We start from the raw sequence: 10,511 nt of genomic DNA on the forward strand, positions 1-10,511 counted from the left end.
GACTAGAAGGATATTTAACTATAGTGACAACGCTTCATTTAGCTAACAGCGGCTTAAAGACAATGCACCATGTCCAATTTCAGCACATACAGCGCTTCGTTCAGCTGACAGCGGTTTGAAGATTATTAGAAAACATAAAGACAGTATATCGAATACTAGTCCTCTAGCAGATTGGTTACTCTCGTAGGTACCTTTTTCAAGAGATACGGCGCCTCCACATTCAGCTGACAGCGGCGCGTGGTCTGTCGCTGGGAGTCGTCCGCCGTCCAGCTGTCGTCGGTGATGACGCACTCCAGCACCACCGGGATCTGCGGGCAGCTGGGGAAACGTCTCTCGTACGCCTGGCGATGGTGAAATGGTACTTGAGTATATGTGTTTTGGGGACATTATCGTGTGGTTTTCAGTAATTATAATACGACGGTAACGCTAAATCTCGTTGAAAACATAAGCAATTGTTTTAAATGTTTTCAATTTCGCATATTATAAACCAGATTATAACATAATTACTTATTGAATATGTGATATTGGACCTGAAGCATCGAATACATAAATAAGTAGTATAAAGATAATATGAAAGTACACGTTCATCAATAACCTCTATGAATATTTAAATTTCGTAGCACAAAAATCTATATATATATATGTGAATGAAACATCTGTTTGAACGATTTATATGAATAACTATCAATTTCAAATCCCACACAGGTCACAAAAAGGGCACTAGTTCCACATCTAGACGGACACATCAGCTATCTCTTGTAGGAAAGTTACCTAGTTTTATTTTCTAGATTTTAGTTCTACCTACGTTTCGGTACCTATATAATAAAAATTTAAAAGACACGTTAAATTCTCACTGCGTTATTAAATGATTCATTTCGAAATAAAAATGAAATTAACCTTGTCATCATCATGGGACACCTATGAGGGTTATCTATTAATTTATTTGCAAACAATTTGATGAAAATATGTTTTTTTTTACATTTCTATGTATTTATAACTTTTAATACGTTCGTTAACATTATGTGGTGATAAATAGACCTTCTTTCTTTCTAATACCTACTATAATGAAGAAAGATTTTGATCTCAGTATATAACCAATTCTGAAAATTTCTTCACCAGTAGAAATCCGCATTATACCTATAAATAAAACATAAGTTATGAAATATACATATCTTAGGATTTGTCATGTCGCTAATTCGAACTTGGTTAAAAAATAATATAACCCCGATTATGTTTTCAATCATTGACATCAAGGATCGAGTTTAAATTTCCGGGCAATGCCGATAAACGGACGAACCGGAACTGGGATTTCCCATCAATATCGCATTTTAGTTCACATCGTATGTAAATAAAAAGAATCAACATCAATATAAATACGATTCTAAAAAAGGAAATTTGTAAAACGATCGTTTTACATCCAAATACAATACGAAAAATACTTCAATTAGCAAGACAGCCCATACCGCGGCACCTCAAGCTAACGGCGAAATTAAATTCCTATTAATCAAAACGTAGCACGAGAAGCAGCTATCTACATACTAAATTTCATTGCAATCAGTTCAGTAGTTTTTGCGTGAAAGAGCAACAAACACACACACATCCTCAAACTTTCGCATTTATAATATTAGTAGAAAAGTAGGAAGTAGGATTGTCAAATAAATTACCGTTTTCATTTACACCACCGAGAGATTAAAGGGGATTTTTCCGCACAACACGCAAAGAAAAGGTTCTTTTAGGCCGATTTTAGCACTCTGACCTTCGGCACTGTCAGCGGAAACGTGGGAAACTCTATACAGCGCACACGCTGATATCCACGCTTTAATCTTAAACGCTGCATATGTATGCACGCTTTTAAGCTCAAACATTTATTTTTTCAATTAGACTTCCTATAAACTAAAACACAAAAACTCAACTCTACTCTAAAAACTAACTCTGTAGTTGCTATTTTAAAATAATATAAATTTTACATTATAATTCTACATAATAAGTAACATGTACAAAACAATGATGCCAAAGAACTGTCCTGTGGTTCTTAAGCGACAACATTCCATGGATTGTCATAACGATAATTAGTCTATGGATCTAAAACCAGCCTTAATATTTATGTATTCGTATTTACGCAGGACTCAGGTTCTCCTAGTGTGTGTGTATGTTCAAACGATGTGAGCAATAAGGTACAGCAATTTCCTATGTAATGTTACCCTAATTGTTATTTAGGAGTTTCTGAATTTCTTTAATAATTTTGCATTTTCATTATCCACAGCTGTGCATTTTTTTATTTCCTTTATGCAATTGGACGAATCCAAATAAATATAATTACAAACATTTCAGCAATTTATAAGATTCACCTATCTACATAATACGTAGTTAATTAAAATAGTCAGTAATTATGTTTAACTAACGCCCTTCTTATTAAAATAAACAATGTAATAAAAATGGGGCGTTACGGGAAAATTTTGCCCCGTTACGAGATAACGCCGTCACGATAACGTAACGTGCAGATCCGCGGGTGTAATACTAGCCAATCAATACATTATCGCATATAATTTTCGTCGTAAGACCGCGCATCGAAGACCATTACACAACACGTGTAGCGCTTACAAAGTAATCAATAGTTATATGACGATATTATACAATGTGAACGTCTATTTAATTATATCAATGGTTTATTCTAATATGCATGGTAACAAAACATAAACATACACACAAGATACACAAAACTCAGTCTTATATTATCGCCTCCGGTGAATTCTGCCAGACAACCTTTACTTAACACTTAAGAGACATGGAAATTAATCCCTCACAGAGATACAGGTAACCTTTCTCATAATACTTAAAGACAGCTGTCCCCAACTGTACCAAAATAGGCGCTAAACACTCACACGTGACTCGCCCACCACACGCTGAATTGCGCAATACATAACCCGCTATCAACATACAGACATGCCTACGTTGTACAGACGAAAACATAACACCTTCTACAAAAACAACCTAGGTAAGTAATACTCCACACGATAACGTGTAAACTGGAGGTAAACCATTCTCAATACGCGTATATACTAACAATTCACATAGATTACGGATGTGTCGCATATTCCCATACCAAAATGCCATATAATTAAAAAAAAAAATAACTGATTTGTTATATCTACACCGATTAAAAAAGTTTATTACGCAACAAACAAATATCTTGATGACTATGAATTTGAATTATGTTAAAATCTACTATATAAAAATATGTCGGGTTTTCCTTTCAGACACTACACCTCGAGAACGCACGAACCGATTTCCACGGTTTTGCATGCGTTGGAAAGGTCTAGGGCTCGGTGAGGTTTATAGTAAAGAAAATTCTGGAAAAATTTCAACAGAAAAGCGGGAAAATCATTTTTACATACAGCCATCTGTATAAAAATGATGCGTTAAATTGCAATCATAATGATACGGTTCGCAATCTATCGATAGTTTACAATCTCGCTTGATAGATTGTAATATAACGATGTTTACAATCTTACGGTGACATATATATTACATACATGTTATTTTAATATGTACAAAGTTTCTTTTAAAGAGTAACTATCGAGTTTCTTACAGATTCTTCTCGGTAGAATCGGTGGTAGTTTCAAAAATATCACATGTAAAAGTTGGCATTAATGAAAGACCTTTTGAGTTCGAATTAGAGGTTGAGTTTGAGTTTCACTCAATTCGTCTCCACAGCGAAACAGCATTAGACAGTACAGCATTTTCGTGTAAGTATCTCAAACGCGTTCAAACAACACCCCGACACCGAGCCGGCCTTCGCGCGGCGGATATGAAATCGACGTTACAACACACGCTGCCGTTTACTGCGTGCGCGCAGACGCACCGGGCGTGCGTGTCTAATCGTATCACGAGTTGTTCGTTTAATACTTACTCGAGTATGAGGTATGGGGATCTCCTATTTGAATTAATTTGGGACAATGTTGAATCACTGACCTATTCTCAGTAAAAGACACTCTGCAGTGGTAGCATTTGATTATAATTTTCCAAATATTCTCAAGCAATTGTCAAGGTCTACTTCAAGTAATGAGGTTAAGTTCTATTATTTGACAATTTTATCGCCCTCACCAACCGTGTTGAATGACCACAATTATTTCGCCAATCTAACCAGCATTGGCTCAAACTCCTTTCTCCTATTATCCACTACTGGATAAATAGTACGTAATGACTGTCTGCTTTACCAGAAATATACATGAAGTGTATGTACTATGTATACTTTCAAATAGCATTAAGGAAATGTTCAGGAACATATTCTATTTGTATATACTATACCAGTAACACGACCTTAAGGAAATCAACAAAATTCAGTTTTCCAGGACACCAATTACAGTTTACAAGGAAGTAATCCTTCTGATAAACACGGAAAACCACTTAAATCTACAACAAGTACCTATTGGAATAACTTAACAAGTACAACACTCGTAGCTTTGCTACTATATTTCGATGCTAGAAAAAGACATCCAGCTATAACCAGAGAGAGTATAAACCTATCAGTCCTGCAGGAAGTGACGCATCAGCACCAAGAAGTATTCTTCTTTACTATTATAGAATTCTATTTATTGCCTTACAATTTAAAGGGACAATACTTGTGGAATAGTTTTCGGTACTCACGACCCGTCGATTCCTCCTTGACTATGTCAAAATAAAAATAGACACGTCACTGTCGTATTGCCTAATATCAAACCACACCCAAAGCTATTGGAGAAGATAAAACAAGACTCGCGCGAAATCGCTGGACATAATAACAAAGTCTTAAAATATCAGCGAACCCACGTCCAGGAATACGGCCTTGGCATTGCAACGCGATCAAAGTAACCGAGATGTATCTAAATAGAAAAATAAACAACGTGTACAGTCCGAAATTTACACAGGGTTTTTTACAGCGGAGCTGCGCTTCGTTGTTTACGTCTCCTATCAAATTGATATTAGCCATCTGTAGAGTTAGAAACAGTTGGAGGATAAGTAACTTAACGTATTTTTGTTTTCATTTCCTCATGCGCAATCGGAATTGATTGATCTATTTCATATGAAAACTAATTTGTCGATTCTCGATAAATATGTATATTGAAAATATAAATATATAAGAAAACGAAGTCACGAGACGACCGTCGAAGATGACATATGAGCTACAAAAACCGATTAAATGATTTTTTTCATCTGTCCCAAGCTCCTCCCAATAGTTTCCCTCCAAAAAGGAAGCGGCGCAATTTTTTTTAATTACTTTAAACGCAGCAGCACGCTGGTATTAAAAATGTGAAAATTCTGTAACGTCGATCCGCTGTGTAGATGGTTAATCCATTAAAACACAAGTTAAACAAAAATATAATTTAAGTTATATACCTAAAGTATAACGAAGTTAACAGAAATATTTCGTGAGGTTTCCTAAACACGTGCTCTTATTACGTACACGTGATTGGCTAATACGTTAATGCTTCAACTAATCAAATATTTGAGTCATCGAATACAAAAAATAAATTCAATGATAATGCGAGTGTGTTTGTTTTTTTTATATTTATAATGTCTCCATTCGCAATGGAGCAACGGCAAAAGTAAGGTGAACGAGTGGTACTCCGCGAGCGACGACGCGGGGTAAAGCAATCAAGAAATAAATTGTAATCTTGAACATATTTTTTTCACAACGTTATATGAGGCTGGTTTTAGTCACGCCGACCGTCCATACCGACAGCCGAAACGTGTGAACCTCTATGAAGCGTCTTAGAATAACGCATAGGTATCAAGCATGCGCCTTTCACTAGTCTAAAGTGACTACTGAAGTACTTTATTATATTTGACTAGCTGCGCCCCCCGGTTTCACTCGCATTAGTCCGTATCCCGTAAGAATATTGGGATAACAAGTTGCCTGTATGTATTCCAGTTGTCCAGCTGTCTACGTACCAAATTTCATTGCAATCGGTTCAGTAGTTTTTGCGTGAAAGAGCAACAAACACACACACATCCTTACAAACTTTCGCTTTTATAATATTAGTAGGATCATTTTAAATATATATGTCAGCTTTAAACGGACTGCAAATCACAAAAACTAACCGGAAATATTATTTACACTTAAGTTATACATACATAACAACTAAGGTAAGATACTCTTACTTAGGTATATATTTTGGGGTGTACCGATACCGTAAGATCCCCGTTTGATCCACTTGCTTTGCGCTCGACCAACCATCTTTACTTGGATCGTAACCCAAAGTGTAAGCAACTATTGCAAAGTTGTTCTAGGAAAAACGTGAACCATTTCACGTGTTAACCTTTTATAGATAGATGTTCAAAATATCCCGGCGTAAGAGGTCACAGGCCGTCTCAGACTAAGCTGGATTACCTATTAATAGCCTTAACAGCTTACAGGGCATTTTAGCGGCAGCTAGAATTACGTATCAGACACTACGCGATAGATTTAAATAATGCGCTTACTTAATAAAATTGGGTAAAATTTAATTTTGAAAAGCCAATAAACACTGTCTAAATTAGCAGAAAATAGCCTGCAATATAACAACGTTTTAATTACAAGATCTGCGTCATCCTTTCATATCGATCTTATAAATATATATTATAAGCTTTTAGTTTGGGAATTAAACAGCTGCTAGCAGCATATATAACCATTAATATTCATACATGATTAGAGTCCAACCACATAATTTTCTATTGAATTCCTCCATCCCCACGTGACGTCATATCAGACTTTCTTAATACCAAACCGTGTGCATTGTCTCCATTAAACACCCAAACCGAATGTGCCAATCGACCTGCATCCAGTCCCCAGCGACCTTCTAAACGTGACTGATTGAATGATTGCGTCTATCGATTATGAAGCACAGCTGGGAACATCACAATTGTTGCTGCGAACTATGACATTCAGTGATCCGAAACATACGTCGGGTCGGGCATAGATTAAATTCATATTGAGTATTATATACTTTGGTATGGTATAATTGTGCTGACCGTAAAATTATTGTTACCAATAAACATGTACCTATTCAATATGCATTAATGAAACTGCATATTAAACGCAATTTATTTTGATTACCTACTAGTACTAGATTAAATGTGAATTATACAAATTTATCGCATGTTAAATTTAATCAGAACTACTTTTGATAAAAAAAAACACACACACAAAATCGATATTTTCAATCAACCCTCATTCATGATTTCAAAGATCCTTCGAGCCCGTTGTATCCCATAGTAATTACTATACAGAATATAACTAGGTACCTCGTGACCAAGTTGTTAAGTTAAACCCAGATGCCTTATAGCTTTCAGGTGTAAATGGATTTTCTAGGCCGAGACCTAGACTGTCTCCACTGGGTATCGCAAGGTCGAGCTATTCTAGTTATTGTCGAGTTCGATCTTATTACTCAGAAATATCCATAATCTAAAATCGTCCATCCATTCCCGCGGGGAGTACCTACTGGCCCGCTTGCACAACTATAAGTAATTGAATAACGTGCTTGCGTGTCGCGGGTCAATTATTAGGGCAAGCAAGAACGTAAACATCTTTGAACTATGACATTCAATCTAATCGAACTATGAATTTCAAGGGGTCAATTAGTGGAATGTCTTATTTTTAGTTATAGCTTTTGATTGACTCATAGCAATTACCTAAAAGAGTCTATGAGAACTCGATCAAACATTTTTTTTTTTATATTTATAGGAGATTTTGAAAACAAATGAATTAATCTGTATATTGCCATCCTAGACTAATCAATGTTAAATTTTATAATTTGAAGACAGAAAATGCAAAAAGATTCATAGAAGAAAGTAAGAATCATAGCCCCTTTTCTTCCTCATAAATCACGGACCTAAGACAAAAAGTATTTGATATATATACTCCCAAAACTACGTTAAACATTTCTGGTAAACAGACATAATAACAATATGAAAGTCTATCGCAACTTCAAAAACATTTGGAAATTCTGCTGGAAAATCAACGGTTACGGCACCGCATTACAGACGATTTGTAATTTCCTCGAACGTTAATAACCGGCTTGCAAGTAATTAACTATAATTTGCTTCAACAGCTGTCCGCTAATCCACACGTTTCCCTGCTCACAAGAATCCTTGGCCCGTAATCGCCTACGAGGAGTAAGTTACAACTGCGCCGCGATCGATTTAAACTCGTTTAAATGGTTTGAACCATTAAGGGATAGAGCTACGAGGTACAGAAATGAAGGAACATCGTGGCGATACCCATTTTATTCTTTTATCTAAACCTTACAGATATCTCGTTAACGGACAGAAGATTAAAATCTAGACTGAGCGATAATCTAGCAAATGTATGCCAAAAAGATGTTTTATTAAGGTTTTGTCAGATGGAACGCGTGATTAGTGCGTGCAGGAGCGCTCACTTCACGCCGCGCCATATCGCCGGATTGTGTTGAACTATGCGGTAACATGCTTTCAAACAGATATAGGGCGTCAGGTAAGTGCTCTGACGCGCGCTAAGAACGCGTTCTATCTTACAAAGCCATGGACATTCATATAGCCGTCAACTTCCCATTTCCAGCTAGAAAATTCTCACGATCGAATCATCGTTAATAGCTCCACAATCCTCCAGAAATCCAATAAAACGCCAAGCATCACGATCACACCAAGTGACAGCCACTATTCGCACCACCGATAACGAAATTAGCAACGAGGAACTGATAGGAAGGTCAAATGTCGAATGCCGAGCGCGGTTTCACTTTCATTTCATACATTTATAATTACACTTTGAGCGTTATCTTGTTTGGTGTCTCGAAATGGAATACTACGCAAATAGCTCCATTTGCTGTGATCGTTATTTATAAGTATCGTTTATGATTATCATCTTCTACGTTACGGAGGGAATTGTGTTTCTAGTAATTTCTAAGACGCTTTATTTTATAAAGGAAGTAAAGATGTATTCAGGACTATATGCTAATCTTGAAGAAATCATGATTTTAAGAAGCTTTGAAGGTCAGTAAGAGAAGAAAATTCATGCACAGTAATTTAATATATGTAAGTACCTAATGAGCTTCTCCAACGGTAACTTATACGATTAGTAGCACAAAGAGTATGGGATCCGTCATAACAATAAAGCAAAACATGACACGTAATTAAATTGTTTATGAATCGATTAGGCTTCAACCATAGTTATTGATTAGCCACGTCAATGTAAAATAAATTGTACAATAAGTGTGAACAATTCCACATCAATTTAAGTAAAGAATATTATCATTTGATAATACATTTTTTAACAAAAACCTTGACCGCCTTCAAACTGTCGAACTGGACCCAAAGAGAAAACATGGAAGACATCAGCTTTCAAAAAAAAAAACTAATAAAAATCGGTTCCCGCTATCAAGTTCCGAGGTAGCGAACCCAAAAAAAATACAAACAAATTGAAAATCGCATTCTCTTACGTCGGTTGAAAACTTACCAATCATTAAAACAAATTGCATAGATTTATTCATTCGTTTAAGAACTACATCCGGAATATTGAATGTTTTTAGTTATATTTGAACTCGGCGAGATAAGGAAACGAGAGTGAATCCCGTCCATCCGATAACATCTTATCATTTGTAAATACAACTGGTTGTATTTAATTATTATTATTATCATTACGATTTATGTCAACAACTAGCTGCGCCCCGCGGTTTCACCTGCATAAGTCCGTATCCCGTAGGAATATCGGGATAAAAAGTTGCCTATATATTATTCCAGTATTCCAGCTGTCTACGTACCAAATTTCATTGCAATTGGTTCAGCAGTTTTTGCGTGAAAGAGCAACAAACAAACAAACACACACACACACACACACACACTTCCTTACAAACTTTCGCATTTATAATATTAGTAGTCAGTAGTAGGATTTGAATGAAAGTAGATATAAGTAGATTTGGACAAACTAATTGAGTGAATTGTTTTTATTTTTATCATAATGAAGAAGACGTAAAACGATCACAGAATACGGTATACAGAGCCAGTTTATTAAACTACAAAGCCTGAACTGTTCAGTTCTACATATGACAAAAGGGCAAAGGTAGATTTCCAGCTTCTTTTCGTGCTAAGGAGTAAATAAGGAAGAATTACTTAAACGTAACCAGAATGACAGAAGGAATATATATTTGTTGCCAAATACATAGTTTTAAGTCTACTTAAAAAAATACAAACGAAAAATATAAAGAAAAAACGACGGACTGTTGTAGCAATGAGGTCAGACTCAGCAATCCACGCTAACAGACTCGTAAGAGTACGACAGCGTTGATTTTCTGCGTGAGTTGTTCGCATTAATATTCGTTTAATTACATTACCATAGCGACAAAACGTATCCTTGCACCCCTGGCAATGCACCTACCCCATACCGAGGGTAAAGTTTAGATGCACAGTAAAACGCGGCTCCCGACACGTGGCTAGAGTTTAATCTGAAAACCAAGTTCGACACGAGAAATGGAGATCAACGCACCACGATTCTCTACAATTGTGCCGAGTGAACGATCTCA

At 36.1% G+C, this 10,511-nt stretch overlaps 1 protein-coding gene across 3 annotated transcripts in view; it reads right to left on the bottom strand.

The window, feature by feature from the left end:
• LOC119838633 (protein real-time) overlaps nt 1-10,511 on the bottom strand; it is a 41,278-nt gene that overhangs the window by 22,919 nt on the left and 7,848 nt on the right. For all 3 annotated transcript variants that reach the window (XR_005288204.1, XR_005288203.1, XM_038364653.1), the window contains exon 2: nt 192-341. Coding sequence is in view for 1 of the 3 variants with exons in the window: in XM_038364653.1 (XP_038220581.1) it covers nt 192-341 (150 nt within the window). In the remaining 2 variants the exon portion in view is untranslated. The remainder of the gene's footprint in view (nt 1-191; nt 342-10,511) is intronic.

Source organism: Zerene cesonia, unplaced genomic scaffold, assembly GCF_012273895.1.
Source record: "Zerene cesonia ecotype Mississippi unplaced genomic scaffold, Zerene_cesonia_1.1 Zces_u004, whole genome shotgun sequence".
In the NCBI taxonomy this organism is placed as follows: Eukaryota; Metazoa; Arthropoda; class Insecta; order Lepidoptera; family Pieridae; genus Zerene; species Zerene cesonia.